This window comes from Amaranthus tricolor, chromosome 2 (assembly GCF_026212465.1).
Source record: "Amaranthus tricolor cultivar Red isolate AtriRed21 chromosome 2, ASM2621246v1, whole genome shotgun sequence".
In the NCBI taxonomy this organism is placed as follows: Eukaryota; Viridiplantae; Streptophyta; class Magnoliopsida; order Caryophyllales; family Amaranthaceae; genus Amaranthus; species Amaranthus tricolor.
Window position 1 is genome coordinate 37,961,033 of NC_080048.1, and position 16,124 is coordinate 37,977,156.

General features: G+C 34.5%; 3 protein-coding genes across 4 annotated transcripts; all 3 read left to right on the forward strand.

Annotated features, from left to right (window-relative positions):
• Positions 1-664: 664 nt before the first annotated feature.
• On the forward strand, positions 665-5,142 carry LOC130806531 (GPI-anchored protein LLG1-like). Its single transcript, XM_057671658.1, has 3 exons — positions 665-1,095; positions 1,185-1,241; positions 4,594-5,142. Exons 1-3 carry the CDS (start codon positions 1,020-1,022, stop codon positions 4,962-4,964), a joined length of 504 nt encoding a protein of 167 aa, XP_057527641.1. The 5' UTR covers positions 665-1,019; the 3' UTR covers positions 4,965-5,142.
• A 2,307-nt stretch (positions 5,143-7,449) lies between these two features.
• On the forward strand, positions 7,450-12,016 carry LOC130806194 (uncharacterized). The gene is made up of 3 exons (XM_057671185.1): positions 7,450-7,776; positions 8,974-9,264; positions 10,484-12,016. Exons 1-3 carry the CDS (start codon positions 7,624-7,626, stop codon positions 11,663-11,665), a joined length of 1,626 nt encoding a protein of 541 aa, XP_057527168.1. The 5' UTR covers positions 7,450-7,623; the 3' UTR covers positions 11,666-12,016.
• Positions 12,017-13,763: 1,747 nt separating this feature from the next.
• Positions 13,764-15,774, forward strand: LOC130806219 (uncharacterized). 2 transcript variants are annotated; one of them, XM_057671215.1, is made up of 4 exons: positions 13,764-14,200; positions 14,463-14,513; positions 14,589-15,008; positions 15,087-15,774. In XM_057671215.1, exons 3-4 carry the CDS (start codon positions 14,589-14,591, stop codon positions 15,606-15,608), a joined length of 942 nt encoding a protein of 313 aa, XP_057527198.1. In that variant the 5' UTR covers positions 13,764-14,200; positions 14,463-14,513; the 3' UTR covers positions 15,609-15,774. The 2 variants fall into 2 exon arrangements, with proteins under 2 accessions (XP_057527198.1, XP_057527199.1); XM_057671216.1 differs by lacking the exons at positions 13,764-14,200; positions 14,463-14,513 and having other exon boundaries at positions 14,531-15,008.
• The last annotated feature ends 350 nt before the right edge of the window (positions 15,775-16,124 follow it).

Here is a 16,124-nt window from a genome sequence, read left to right on the forward strand (position 1 = left end):
AATTAGATGTTGCTTGTGGGTGACCAATGGCATTAAGTAGAGAATTAAGGAATTTTTTAGCAATATTTTTTAGAAATTTTGCTTAATGCACTTAAAATGGTACACTTTATGTTCTTGAATGGTCGTGTTATCACAAATTTTTTAATGTTAAATTAAATGTTGCTAGTGATAGTTCTTCAAAAAGTTTTGTAGGTGACCAATGTAATACAAAATCCACAACTTATATAAATACTTTTTTATTAAAACCTTGGAGGTATATCGAAAAATTTATATTTTTATTTATTTTTTTTTTATTATAAGGTAGATTGAGAGAAGTAGTGAGTTAATAATAATCAAACTCAACATTTTACACTAAAAATTTTAATTATTATTAATAATTTTTACTTTTTTAAGAGAATCTAATCTAGAAATTGAAAAACAATTAACATTTTATATAATTATTTTATTTTCACAAGAAGGAATAAATACTAAGCTGATAAATTATAATTAAATTTTTATATTTCCAAAGAAAAAATTAAATTAAATTACATAAGTAAAATACAAATTTTTTTCTCATATACGGTCCTTAATATTATATGTATCGTTTTCAACTCATCTTGTATAAGATCGTCTTCAGAAATCAATATAATCATTAGTAATCAATTTAAAATTGTCTCACCACCATGTTATTATTAATTTGTGTAGCTTTAATGGGGGAAGAAAATGGAAAAACTTCAAATAATTTCAAGGTTGTCAACACTTATTAATATTATGAGTTTATGACAGCTGATCACTAATGGGCGATGGCTGATGCTCCTCTTTGCACACATGACACTTATATACGCGCTTTCTCTCTTCCCTTTCATTCATTTTTAGAGAACCCATCAAATTTCCCTCAAAAAATCCCAAAAAAATTAATCCCTGAAGCCATTGATAAAACACCAGAATCCCCAAATTCCTTTATTCTCGATCAATTATTCATATTGATCGGCAATTCCTTTGAATAACCCATAACCCTTTTTTAATTTATTAACTGCAAAATGTCAATTAATCGATATCTGGGTTTTGCCGTTTTCTTGTTGTTGCTTAATTTGGCATCTTCAAGCTACTTTTCTGGTGCGTTTGTTTCTCCTCTGGGTGATTTTGTAATGGGATTGTTAATTTTAGATGGGTTTTCCTTATTGAGCTTTTTTTTTTTTTTGCAGATACAATTTTTGATTCCCACAGATCTACCGGCCGTTCTTTGCTTCAAGCCCAGAAACGTATTTTCTTTCTCTCTTTTTTAGCTCATATATGTTATTGTATTTGCTCCAATATTACAATGGCGAATCCAGGATAATTTGAACTAACTCAATTCGGCTGTTCTGTTATATTCTATACAATTTAATTTTTGGAAAATTTGGCTCAAAATAATCCCAAATCACTTATTTTTTCTTTTAATCTCACAAGTATGACTGCAGTTTGTTCATAACATACCCCTCCCCTCTATTACTGTTTACAACGGGTAAAAATGAATTTAATATCTTTTTCCCTTTTTTTTTTTGTTTTACTTTACTCTTGAATTCAGTCTTCCCCCTCAATACTCAACTACTTCCCTATTAATTTTCTCCATAATTTCATACTAATTCCTTCCCAAATCTCTTCCTTCCCAAATCAAATTTGTAATTCTAAAAATCAAATATTTCGTTTTAGGTTAATGGCAACTTCTATGTTTGTTTTCATGTAATTATAATGGATTTTTGGTCTTAGTAACCCTAAAAATCAAATCAAATTTGGAAGATTTTGAGGATATAAAGTTTTAACAATTTCTAATTTTCATTTTAATTATTTGGGGGTTTAGGGTTCATCAATGGAGAGAGGAGTAATGGGGAAGAAGAAGAAGGATTTAAATAGATGGAGGGGGTGGGTTTTAACAGCAAAATTGTAATCTGTTGCAGCCGGTAATAAAGGGGATGGGTATGCTATGAACAAACTGTAGTCATAGTTGGGATTATTAAAAAATAAGTGATAATTGAGATTATTTTTGGTCAATGAGCGATAGTTGAGATTATTTTAAGCAAATTTTCCTTTAATTTTTTGGCTCCCGAGGGGAGGGGAGGGCTTGGGGAGGGACAATGAGAATCGAACCCAGGTTACTCTCGGGGAAAGTGATACATGCTCCAAGTGATACAAGACAGATTCTTAGTTACACAATTTTAGTAGAACTAATAATCTAATGATTCGGAATCTTAACCCTTTCCTGATTTCCCTTGCTAATATACAATTTAATCTTTTTTGGCTATCAACTACCGAGGGAAGGGGAGGGATACTGATACTCGAACCCATGTCCCTATCGAGGAAAGTGATGCATGCTCCAAGTGATACCAGACCGATTTTTAGTTACGCAATTTAATTATTAGTAGAACTAATAATCTAATGATTCGGGATCTTAGAGGCATTCCTGATTTCCCTTGCTAATATAGAATTTAATTTTTTTGGCTAGCGAGGGAAGGGGAGGGACAAGGAGAATCGAACCCAGGTTCCTCTTGGAGAAAGTGATACATGCTCCAAATGGTATAGGACTGATTCGTTGTTACACAATTTAATGATAGTAGAACTAATAATCTAATGATTCGGGACCGTAGATCCATTCTCGATTTCCCTTGCTAATATAAAATTTCCAATTATGTTGATTTGTGATAAAAAACAATATGTTTCTGTTACTTCAATTGGTTGCTTGATATTTGTTATACTTTTCATAACAAAGAAATAACATTTGTTATCATCGTGCTAAGCTAAAAAAACGTTTACATTAAGGTTGAGGTGATGTGGGCGATATTTTGCTATGAGCTAAATGTTACTTGTTGGATCTCTTTTATGGTTTACAGAGATCATAGATTTATTTTATATCTTAAAGGCATTGTCTTGTGTATTGTTAAAATGTGTGCATTTAGGTTGATCATGCATGATGAAGTGAGATTTTAAGTTGTCGATCTGGATGGGGTTTTGACGTTTTGTTGGGTTATGTTCAACATCAACTACTTTAGTGTTAGAATCTTTTCGTGATGACCATACAGTGGCCAGTTGGTTTTGTGTTAGTTTTTTGGCAATGGTACTTGATTCCGAAATGTTCTGTTAGTTTCTGATGGATATATATCTAACTAAGAACAACAATGCAAATCTATAATCTCACCAATATGGGGTCAGCCGTCAGCTACATCAATTAAGTGATAAAATAATGAACTATCAGGTGATTATAGGGACTTACCTTATAAACAAAGAGTATTTATGTATATGGAGAGTAGGAAATATCAAAGACACGTGAAATTGATGTAAATTGATAAGGCGACATTCTGCTGCAGCATTTTAGTGCTATCTTGTAGCCTTTAGACGTGTATAAAGTTCTTAAGTTATTACAAAAAGATTAATCGTAGTTGGCTTAAATCGTAGCAGTATAAGTTTGATTACGGAATGTTGCTTGTATGTCAGAACTGGTGAGATGATACTGATACATGATTATTGGGTTCTTAATTAAAACAAACACGAATACAAACATATCAAAAACTACAATTATGAGTTTAGGATTGGGATAAGGGAGTTTACATTCATAATTACGAGTGCACTGTTTAAAATCATTGCTTGACAAGTGTTACGTTTCTGATTATGCATTCTTACCGACGAGCATCTCAAGCCTCCTCAAGTCAAGTTCCTTATAGAATTATACCTTGGTTGGATCCTTGTGTTTGGCTTCTAGGGTAGGTATTTGTAGATAAGAGTTACCTGGAATTTCAGGGTAGACTTTAGACCTAAGGCTGTTCTTCCAGTAGGGTAGATGGTTTGGTATTATGTGAATGCTATTCGGTTTTTGGTTTTAGTGATGAAGCAGCTTAAAGCCCAAATGCAGGGCAATATGACTTTTTGTACGCCATAATATAAAAATGCGGTAGCAGTAACGCAACGGTGATGTGACTTTTTACACTTTTACAACGCGGGAATTATCAGTTCGTTTGTTTTGAAAACCTGCACAACACGACCATTGCGATGTGATACGACCTTGTTTTTACACTATGCTATAAGCCTGATAAACTAAATATGAAGAATTCTAATTAGGAGAGAGGAGTTAAATGTTGCCTAATGTTGATAACTTATTCCATTTTCGATTAGCTAAAGACGTAGATAGCACAACAAAATAAAACATATTAATATATAATCTTTTGCAATAGACTCTCTGTTACTCGGACTCTTCATTCTGCTTCACGTACCTGTGTTCGATCCTTTTTTCTCAGACATTGATATGGCACTTAGACACTTCTTTTAGGCGGAAAATAGAATATTTTGACGTATTCGACACTTGGACACGTACCGGTATCCAACATCAGTACCCGAGTCCAAGTAACATAAAATAGACTTTGTTTACGTGGCTTGTGCAAACTGTGCTAAGACATTTTGAAATGTACGAGCATCTGAGTACCTTGTGTTTAAAACCCCAATAAGTAGATATCTTATAATCATCTAATGGAGCATTATATCGATATCAATATACTGTCTAGTGTATGAAATCTACTGGAAAATAGACTAATTTGCATGAATTATGCTTGGGTTTTTTCTTGATTCATTTTTTCATTCAATCTGCAGCGTGCCCAGTAAATTTCGAGGGTCAAAACTACACGATCATAACAAGTCAATGCAAAGGACCGAAGTATTCCGCTGATGTCTGTTGTAAGGCCTTCAAGGAATTTGCTTGCCCTTTCTCCGATGAGCTCAATGACCAGTCAAATAACTGTGCAAGCACTATGTTTAGCTACATAAATCTCTACGGTAAATACCCTCCCGGCATTTTCGCAAACGAGTGCAAAGAGGGTAAGCGCGGGCTTGAATGTGAGGAAAAATCGACAGATCCAGTTTCAAAAGACGTCAAAGCAAACATCGCTCACCAATCGAACTTATTGTCTCCCGTGGTGGTGATATTAACTGCGTCGTTCGTTTCCTTGTTTTGCTTGTTCTAAGAGCCTATACGTTGATTCCGCTACTCGTCTCATAGTATGTTTAGATGTATCTTTATTGTATAACTTATGCTTTGTGTACAATTGATTGTATGGTTGCATCCTATTATTTCATTGTATTCTAAGACTGTATTTACTGATTATATGAGGATGGTATTATTGTAAGCTTTTGTAAGTTCTATCATCTTGCTTGCTCGGTGTATTTTGTGTTTGGATTATGTACTTCTATTTCCTAGCTACACGGTAGACCGAGAGTAGGGGAGTGTTAAAGTGAGGATCGAACTCACGACTTTTTCTGAAATTTATTAATCTTCAAACAATATTGGTTGATAACGATCATTCAATTGAGCTAATCATTTGAACATTGATGAATATTTATTCTATACGACAAACAAGAGTTATTAAAACTTTTTTTTAGGCCTCACGGCACAAACAAGCCCTAATATTAACACCCCTAGTTAAGAGTTTGTGCACTTGGACAAGGATTTATTAGGCAAATACTTTGAATACTTACTGACTTGCGCTTAGAGAAGGTGCACGGAAAATCACATCGAGCCCTCTTAACCCTTTTTACCTGTGCAAGTAAAAAAGTATTTAAAACTAGTCTTATTGAAAATTGACAATATAACAAGAACAAACCTCCCCACAAACCCAGCATAAACTCTTTCTTAAGATACAACTTAGACTAATTTTGATTTAGTGACTTGATCAATTGTATGTCAATTTATTAAAATTAAGCTTTATCATTACTATTGTGGTTGTCATTATCATCTTATCCCATTTTATTCAAACTTGAAAAGGCACATTTTTCATATCACCTAAAACCATAACTATGTTGCAAAGTTTATTTAGCAACCAGTACTTCCTCTCTTTCATTATAAAATTACTTGCTACATTTGACTTTTTACGCAATCTAATACATTATTTTGATTATTTATATATTAAGTTACACAAATTTAAAAATTATAAAAAGTTAATATTACTAAAGTTGCAATTAGACGATTCAAACAATATCTCATTTGACTATATTTATTTTTACACATTAATCACAATATATAAAATAAGCTTTAACGATGAATAGTATAATACTAATTATCCTCATATAGCAACAATTTCTGAACGAGGAAGTATACCAATGTAAATTGTAGCATTGGTGCGTTTACGCGTGTACTTATCCATACACCAACCCCGTCGTGTCTCTCGCTCAATTATTACCCATAAATAAAGAACTGTTATACGCTAATGTGTGGCGATCAAATAAGATTAGAAGTCAAATTTAAAAATAAGTGTTTTAGTATTTAAATTCTAATTTTAATGTCTAAAGTAAAATGTTTAATTTTAAATAATTAAAGTTGACTATTTTAAATATAAAAGTAAATGTGCTAATTAATTTAATTGGACTATTAAATTTTGATTTAGAGTTATCTCGAAACGAAAGAGTAGTGTTTGGCAAAATATATTATTAAAATTTTTTTTGCTTATTTTGGCATAAATAAAGAGTTGGATGGTCAAATCATCTAATTCTAGTGTTTGATAAATTAGTCGGTATATGGTTATAAATAAGATATTTTTGAACAAACTATTTATTGAAATTAGTTCAAAATCAATCGCTCAAACAACTCTCATGAGAGACTGTCTTTATAAGAGACGGCTCTCCCACACCCACTCCAACAATTAAAAAAAGGAGAAAAACCTAAAAATTGATGCGCGCGTTTGAACATATTTAAAGTTGGTGTTATAACCTATTAAAGTTGGTGTTATAACCTATTGAAGATGGTATTTAGAGTTGGCGCTACAACCAATTAAATTGTGGTTTTAACTTTAAGTTGTTAACCTATTGAAGTTGGTATTATAACTTATTACAGTTGGTATTTTAACCTATTAAAGTTGGTGTTTTAACCTGTTGTAGTTGGTTAAAATGCCAACTTTAAAAATCAACTTCAACAGGTTAAAACACCAACTTTATTAGGTTAAAATGCCAACTTTAATAGGTTGTAATATCAACTTCAATAGGTTAACAATTTAAGGTTTAAACAATTTAATAAATTAAAATGTCGACTCAAAATACCAATTTTAATAGGTTATAATACCAACTAATAGATTATAATACCAATTTCAATAGGTTATAACCCTAACTCCAAATAGGCTATAATACTAATTCCAAATACCAACTTTAATGGGTTATAACACCAATTTTAAATACTAATTTTAATAGTTTATAATACCAACTCTAATAAATAAGTTATAATACTAGCTTCAATAGATAATTCCAAATAGGGTACACAATGTGAGTTTTCATGATAGTTGTTTTAATAATAATGGACCAGTCCATTTAAGACGCGTCTTTCATAAAAAGTTAAAAACGATCTTAAATAAGAACTTATGTCGCTCCAATCAACTATCAATTATCAACTATAAACATTTAGCCATTAGTCAAACAACTACTAGTCTTAATTGAAAATTAGTGATTAAAAAACGGGTTTATCTCTCCATTTTTCTTATAAAAACGGTATAGAAAGAAGCATTTTACGAACTTGCAGGATGAAGTAACCTTCTTCCCCAATTTTTCCTCCCAATTTTTATCCTTCTGCAAACTACAAACCCTAATTTCTGCGTCAACAAATTACTCTTCAATTTCTCCTCTGTTTTTCGGAGTGTAATCATGGCTTCTGGATCGTCTAGTCGACCTAATTCGGGTTCCAAAGGTTTCGATTTTGCTTCTGATGATATACTTTGTTCTTACGAAGATTACACTAATCAGGATTCGTCTAATGGCGTTCACTCCGATCCATCTATTGGAATTAATTCTGCCAAGGTATTACTGTTCTTACGATTATATACTTTGTTTTCGTGTTTAGGGTTTTTTTTGACAAGTGAGATCTAATCCTGTATTTGGAATTTGTTGAAGCTGTTTTTGATGCGTGTAAAGCTATTACCTTTTTGGTTTGGATTATTATGGATTGATAGGGTATATATTAATATGACATGTACCATCACCTTAAACTTTTGGTTGAATTGGTCATTTGTTAGGTACCCGAAGCCAAAATGAAAGGTCCCAAAGCTGTAAACAAACGATAATGGTATTGTACTACTGTGTGGGTGTATGTAATAGATGATATAATATATTGAATTATAGGACTTAAAATTAGCTTAAGCATTTTGTTGCGTTGACCATTTGACATCGACTTTGGTGGTTGTGCTAGAGGAGAAGGATCTATTAAGTTTAGAGCTGAATTCGGAGGTGGATTTATGTTGTTGATTTGTGACCAAATTGTAAATAATGGTATGTATGGTGGAGAATTTGGGATTCTGGTGTCAAAGCTGTAAACAAACGAACAAACAATGAATTGCAATGCAGTGTTGTAGATTATAGCTATGATTGTGATAGTTGTAACTTGTTATTCTGTTGCTCACTTTGAATTTGATGGCTTTAAGGTTAATTTTGAGTAAAGTGTGTATAGTAATTTGATTGTAATTGGCCTCTTGATCATTGTTTGGTTTGTTTTGTTGCTGTGTGCTGGTCTCCTTGTTGCTTAATAGATGTATTGTCAAATCCAATGTTTGATCAAGCTAACAAACGATACTGCAGTATCTAGGTTATGAACTCAGTTACTTGATGGATTTAATTTGTCTTCTTGTATGGCTCAATGCATTTTGGCGCTGTTTTTAATTCATGTTAGGATGTAAGTATGCTGAAAATGAAATCCTGCTGGAAAATGTGGGATTTAAAGTAATTGCAGTTTTCGAATAGTGATTGGAATATTAGTAGAAAATGAAAGCTTTGCTTGGAAATTATATAAGCTGCCCACCCTGTTTTATATATATTTAAGGGCATTTCTTTATATCTTCTTTTTTGACTGGTAGCATTAGCTCTTTCCAAAATATCTGTATTTTCTAAAGGTCTATAGGCGACCATTGTGTTTGCAGTGTGTAGCTTATTGTACCTCTACCGTTTTCATTCCCTTTTTGTGTTTTGGGCTGATAAAGAACGTTGATGTTTTTAATTGAGCAGGATTTTCAGAAAAGCAGAATTTCAAGGTCATCAGTGTTTCCGACAGCTAATGTCTATAGTCAGCCTGAGGACTCCTTGAGCCAAGAAATGATTTCAACTGTTGAAAGAACCATGAAAAAATATTCTGACAATCTCATGCGTTTCTTGGAGGGAATTAGTTCCCGCCTCTCGCAATTGGAGTTGTATTGCTACAACCTCGATAAATCCATCGGGGAAATGCGTTCTGACTTGGCCCGTTATCACGGGGAATCAGATTCAAAGCTGAAATTTCTGGAGAAGCACGTTCAAGAAGTAAGTTATCAAGTTCCTTTAGTTTGACCAGGACGTATGCAAATTCATATGCTTTCTAATGACAGCTTGTTTGGATAAATTAGTTTGGACTTTTGGAGGAAAATAAAAGGGTATGAGTCCTCTTACTTGGATATCCAATGATAGAGGTGAAGGCTGCGAAGGGATTATATTTCATTCTTTGTTCCAGCAGCAAATCTGTCCAACCTTTGGGCGTCCTAAGGAAACCAAACTGTCAGAACTCCATTTTTCTCCTCCCCTCTTGACTGTTATTACCTTGACTTCCTTACCCTTTCTTTACACTGTTTCATTCAACTGTTTTTTTATCCCCCCTATCAGCCCCCAACTTCCTCTGTCCCTCCTCTTTTCTGATGTTTTCTGGTCATCAAAAAGATTTTGAGAAACAAGGTGTCCTTGTTTACTTGGTTCACGTTTTGCAGTTAACAGTTCACGTTTCGCAATGTTTTACGATAACATGCCATCATCTCAATGCCAAGTGTCTCTCGCATAGTTTGTTGAATGCAACCTTACCATGAAAGAACACAAGAGATGCTTTTTGATTGACCCATGATTGAAAATGTCTACAACTTTGCAACTTTACATGAATAAGAAGCGTACATGGTTCGATGAGCCATGTTAATTATCTACTATAATTTGATACCAAAGATATATAAATTTTTGGCACAAATCGAGATCAAACCAATCTATTCGCTGTCATTGCAAAATTTAGTTAACACCTGATAGGATTTATTCCCTGCTTTTCTCTTCCCGAGTTTTTCATCTTATCCAAACGTGGAATAACTTTTCTTTCCTCTCCCCCTCCCCCTCCCCTCCCCTCCCTTCCCCTACCCCCCCCTTTCCCCTTCATCTCCCCTCCTCACTTCTCTTCCAAATGAGCTGCAAGTAATCAATGATTTGGCAATCAATTTTGGCATTTAATATTGAGAATCCATGTGGACGACCATTTAATATTGGTTCATGTAGTTAACTCTAATTTTTTGGGATAAAAGCTTTGACATTTGTTGTACTTGTATGTTGAGATGTGCTCATATATAGTTTCTTTATGCTCATAGTATCCCACTTTTACTGCAACTGAAGCAGAACTGTGGGGGATATGGGTGTATGTGACCTGGTCTTGATGTGCACATGGATATTTTTGTTTTATTGTAGCTGTTGCTGCACGCATTCTTTTAAATGTTTTTGTTTCTTATTTTGATTTTAGGTACACAGATCAGTCCAGATACTTAGGGATAAGCAAGAATTAGCTGAAACTCAAAAAGAACTTGCCAAACTTCAGCTTGCACAGAAAGACTCCTCATCTCCAGGCCAAGATGAGAAAAATAAGGTACCTACCCCAGAACAGAAGAATGACGATGTGTCAGATGCCCCTAACACCCAATTGGCCCTGGCATTGCCTAGTCAAATTAGCCAACAACCCTCTCATGCCGCTGTGCAGCAGCAGTCTATTCCGCCCCCACAACCTCCTCCATCACAAACTCATAGTCAAATGCAGCCATATTACTTGCCTTCTAATCAGTTGCCAAATTCCCAAGCTCAGTCACACCCTTCGTATCTTTCAACTGATGCTCAGTATCGAGAGCCACAGTTACAAGCTCCCCAACCATCACAAACTCAAGTGAATCAGACATCACAGACCCAACAATTTCCTCAGTATCAACAACAGTGGCCGCAGCAAGTCACTCAATCTATGCAACCACCCCATCAACTACCAGCACAGCCACCCCAGCAACCGCAAATGCAACCGTCAATGCAACCACAGAATCAGATTAGGGCTCCCAATCCCCAATCAAGTGTCTATCCTCTTTACATGACTAGTCAACCTATGAATCCGCCGCCTCAAGATGGAATATCAGGCAGCACGCCTATGCAGATTCCGTTTCCAGGAATTCCACACCCAGGAATGGGTCACCCGGAAGGAAGGCCTTATGGGTATGGTGGGGCCGGTAGACCTGTTCAGCCCCAGCCTTCCCCACATATGAAGGGTGGTTTTCCATCTCACCCAGGTGATGGATATAAAACTGGTTCTGCCGGAACTTACATGCTATATGATGGTGATGGAGGCAGATCTCATCAACCTCCTCAACCAACTCACTACTCTCAAGGTGTCTACCCTCCTCCTAACCCATCAGTTCAAAACCAGCCACCCCCACCCCCACCCCCAAACAGTAGCAATCATATGATTCGCAGCCCGAGCCCCCAGCAATATGTGCGCAGCCATCCTTATAACGAGCTTATAGATAAGCTGGTGAGCATGGGTTACCGGGGTGATCATGTGGCGAGTGTGATTCAAAGGCTGGAGGAAAGTGGGCAAGCTGTCGATTTCAATGCTGTACTTGACAGGTTGAACGGGAATTCGTCTGGCAGTTCTCAACAAAGCTGGTGACTTAAAAAAATAAAATCCTGGTACAATGCAACTGCTTCTATTATTATTGCAGTTGTTCTCTATATCCATGTTTATAATAAAATCTGATATGATATGCACAGTATTTGGTTGCATTTGGACATGGAGGGTTCGAAAAAGTTGTATATTTGCGTTGTTACTCGTTAGTATTAGTCGTCTTTCAGTATCCAGACCGTCTTGCTGTTTTATTATGCGAGATTGTCTCGTCTTTATTTACTGCTGTTGCTAGGCAAATGTCCAGTTTCTGGGATTTGTCTTTGTGTTGTTTGACTCCAATATTTGTATCAACTTAAATTGCTTTTCTCAATTTGATGAATGATTTGGCAGAGACAACAATTTCTTTTGTTTTTTTTTTTTTGCTTACAGTATTTTTTGTATTTTGTGGAATTTTGAAATATTTTAAATCATAATATGAAATTATTTTTTTTGGAAAAAGAAAATGGAAATTTGGGTTTCACAGTAAAAAACTGAAGAAGCTACTTTGCTGTAGTAAGAAATAGTTTTTTTTGGGGATTATCGTGTAGGCCAGGTGAGATTTGATTTCAGAAATTTGTCTGGAAAATGACAAAATGTAGTACTTTATTCCATTCAAGAGAAATCGATTTTTATGTGAATAAGAAAGTGATCTCAAATTAGAAAAAGATTAACTACTGAGTATTTTGTTTCATTGAGCATTACGCAGAGTAAAAATCTAGAAAAGCATAATTTCATAAATCACACGTATACAAGAAATCAGAGCCCACCAACAAAGTTATTGTAATTACTGTTATATTTCTATATTGCATATAAGTTATTTTTTAATTTTACCATTTTAAATACAAGTTTACATATTTAATCTCCATTTATACAAAATGAAAACTCGACGTTATAATATGAATTTTTTTTTAAAAAAAAAAACTACATATTTCTACTGTTTTATAATATAGTAAGTGTTAAACATTATAGCAAGTGATATTAGATAAATGATTGATCAAGGCATAAAAAAAAAAACATTATTTAGCTCGTTTTGTAACCAAAACTAATTAATGAAATTATCGAAATTGATATTTGCTTCGTAATATATCATTATTAATAGTAATCTCAAAAAAATAGATGGAGTAATAAATTACTAATTTTTACCAAATATATTTATATTATGTGGGTTAAACAATTGATTTATCAACCAATATTTTTAATCGTTTAAATCAACTAATAATTTAAGCCAACAATTCTCATTAAAAATCAACTAATAACTTTGACCAACAATGAATAATAGTGATGTATTTACGAAATTGGCCCTAAAAAATCAAACGTCAACTAACTATATATAAATCCTGATACCAATAGTCAATAGATCTGCGTGGAGCAACGTTTGCCATGTACTCTTGAAAGAATAATGATGTCAGTCCACCAAGATCGTAGATGGGATCACACATGAGCCCCATTGTTTGATAATATCACGATTAAAAAATTAAATATAATAAATTAAAATATTGATATATTTAAAAATAAGAAAATTAGCAATGGTATCCTTTAGTTTTTGTACTTTATTACCAGTACTTTAAATTTTTTCGATTATTAATGGTACCCTCGTGTTATTTAGCGCCTTACAATCGTAACCTTTTTTAATTTTTTCGTCCAAAATCGTCCAAAACCATTAACTTTTTTCTTTTTCTTTTATATTTTTTAATGTTTTAAAATGAAAAATAAAAGAAAAAGAAAAAAGTTAACGGTTTTGGATGGAAAAATTAAAAAAGATTACGGTTGTAAGACGCTAAATAACACGGGGGTGTCATTGATAATCGAAAAAACTTAGGAGTACCATTGATAAAGTGCAAAAACTTAAGGGTGCTATTGATAATTTCGCTTAAAAGTAAGAGGAAAAATACAAAAAGTAAAATTAATGAAATCATGTTAACAACAAAAAAATGGAATAAATTTATCAAGTACTAAAATAAAAAATGAGACAAATTGAATAGAACGAGGACGGGATACTACTTATGGTTTTAGTTAAATGCACATTGGATTAACACAACTTAATGCATTATTCAACAAGACTTTATGGAGTCTATTCCCAATCTATGGCCAATATAAAAAAAAATTCCCACTTTCCTTAAAATGGGAAAGTATTTCCAAGTTTACCGTCCACGTAGGATTGCTTTGAGAAAATTTTTTTTTTTTTTTTTAATAAAACCGCTACATGAAATGGCGGTTTTATTCATGCATCTGAAGTAAAACGCCATCTGAGATGGCGGTTTGGTTAAGTGAATTTTTTTTTTTAAAAAAAAAAAAAAAATTAATATGTGGAGTAAACCGCCACTTGAAGTGGCGGTTTGGTATCAATACAAAACAGCAGCTTCCTTCGACATTTTTCACAATTCATTTTGCTCTTCTTGCTTCTTGCCGGTATAACCCTAAAAAAAAAAATTTCTTCACTCTCATTTACTTTAAATTTACAATTACTCTCATTCCACCAAACTAATCAACTACATTCCCATCTTCTCCTTGTGTACTAGTTTATTTTCATCCTCATTTAAGGTATGAATAAAACCCTAATTTTTGTTCAATATGCAAATTGTTTATTTTGTTCATTATTGTTTTGAATTGAAGTTATAAAAACGTTAAATGTTTGTTACATTCTATTGTTTTCATGATTTATGCTTACGTTTTACACATTTGTAGTTGAATTTTAGGATTTGTTTTGTATGCATATAAAGTGTTTGATGAAATGCTTCAATGAAAGTTTATTACTTTGTAGGGTTAGTTTAATGGTTTTTGTATATATTCATGCTATTTTTAGCTACTAGGGGTGAAATGAACTTTCTAACAAGATCGACAACGGGACGAGCAGGTTAGTAACATTTACTATTTGTATTAGTTATGAATAAATTGTATACATTACTAAGCATATTGATTTCTATTACAGATGACATGGCAGCCTTACACAGCGGCTAAGATGGAAGCTTTACCGCACATATGTACATCGGGCCACGAGATTTGGAGATCGCGTTGTCCTCTTATTTGCTTTGACATCGTCGAGCTACATCTACCGGATCGTGTCATGCGTCAATTCGGTTTGGAGCAAGTAATCCCGCAAGCCTGTGACACCCAACCTCAACTACATGCGATCGATCGGAGGACTGGGGACAAGAACTACCTCGTACGACATAGATCGCATGTAGATGCGTGGAACGACCGAGCATCTACATTGGTTGGAGGAGATAACTTCACAGGTCATAGCTCTGCTATGTACATGAGTTGGTATAGGCGCATCTCGATATTACGCCTAACGAACACCGCATTTGCGCAGCCAGGATCACATTACCATCCGACATCTACGTTTCTGGTACGTTTTCTTTCAACACTCATAACAAATAGTAATAGTTTTAAGTAACTCTTTTAACAATATAATGATAACAAACAGGCTGAGCGCATCCGATCGGTGCTCATACAATGTAATGACACGATTCAAGGGGCCGCTACATCGCCAGTTGACGTGGGGTATCGGCTATGTTCTCAGACCTTAGGCTCCATTAACGCGTCGTTGACCGATGCATTGAGTCAAGCGGGTTATGAGTACCTCATAACGACTCCACCCGTCATTGGCGAGGTAGACGACGCATTCCACACTCCTTCTCCAAGGAGTTCAGCCCATCGAGGTAGCTCTTCCGGAGGATCCAGTTCTCGGTCCACAAGAGGCCACCAGCGTTCATCTACTCGAGGTCGGTCTTCCAGATCGCTATCGACATCCGCTACTATGTCGCCGTTCGTTCCCCCGTCTTCCATCAACACTCCTCCTCCACATCCATCGCCTCCGCAAAGGATTATCACATATCAGCGTGCTAGTCAACGACGAGCTCCTGCTCTTAATGTCATTGCGGAGGTTGACGAGTTCACACCATCATCATCCACCAGTGCGCAAAACAAAAGGGGCCGGGGGTTGTAGTTTAACAAACTTTGTATATTCTTATATGACTTGAACTTCTTGTATGAGTTTCCATAATTGTAATATATCTTTGTATTATTTTCATATTTATTTTTTTTAGAACAAGCCGGTTCGTAATTGATTATTATGGAATTGATGGTATTGAACTACTTTAATGCATGTTGCGTTCAATATTTTAAAATGAAAGAAAAAAAAAAAAAAAAAAAATCAGGCCACAAGCAAACCGCCACATGAAGTGGCGGTTTACCTGGACCAAACCGCCACCTGAGATGGCGGTTTGCCTTCACCAAACCGCCACTTCATGTGGCGTTTTTGTGCTTAAGGCAAACCGCCATCTCAAGTGGCGGTTTTGTCTGAAAAAATAAAAAAAAAAATAAATTTTCCATGTGGACGGTATTGTGGGAAATAACTTCCCAAAAAATGCAAAGTGGGAATTAATCTGTTTTTTAGCATTAATCTGGGAATAGACTCGACTTTATGTGACAAATGTTTTAATTTATAGATTACTGATAACAT

Bases quoted from the DNA above. Each gene is read 5' to 3' on its own strand.
- LOC130806531 (XM_057671658.1), top strand. From the start codon at position 1,020: ATGTCAATTAATCGATATCTGGGTTTTGCCGTTTTCTTGTTGTTGCTT. The intron at 1,096-1,184 runs GTGCGTTTGTTT...TTTTTTTTGCAG, and splicing joins ATCTTCAAGCTACTTTTCTG to ATACAATTTTTGATTCCCAC. The intron at 1,242-4,593 runs GTATTTTCTTTC...TTCAATCTGCAG, and splicing joins TTTGCTTCAAGCCCAGAAAC to CGTGCCCAGTAAATTTCGAG.
- LOC130806194 (XM_057671185.1), top strand. From the start codon at position 7,624: ATGGCTTCTGGATCGTCTAGTCGACCTAATTCGGGTTCCAAAGGTTTC. The intron at 7,777-8,973 runs GTATTACTGTTC...TTAATTGAGCAG, and splicing joins TTGGAATTAATTCTGCCAAG to GATTTTCAGAAAAGCAGAAT. The intron at 9,265-10,483 runs GTAAGTTATCAA...TTTTGATTTTAG, and splicing joins TGGAGAAGCACGTTCAAGAA to GTACACAGATCAGTCCAGAT.
- LOC130806219 (XM_057671215.1), top strand. From the start codon at position 14,589: ATGACATGGCAGCCTTACACAGCGGCTAAGATGGAAGCTTTACCGCAC. The intron at 15,009-15,086 runs GTACGTTTTCTT...GATAACAAACAG, and splicing joins ATCCGACATCTACGTTTCTG to GCTGAGCGCATCCGATCGGT.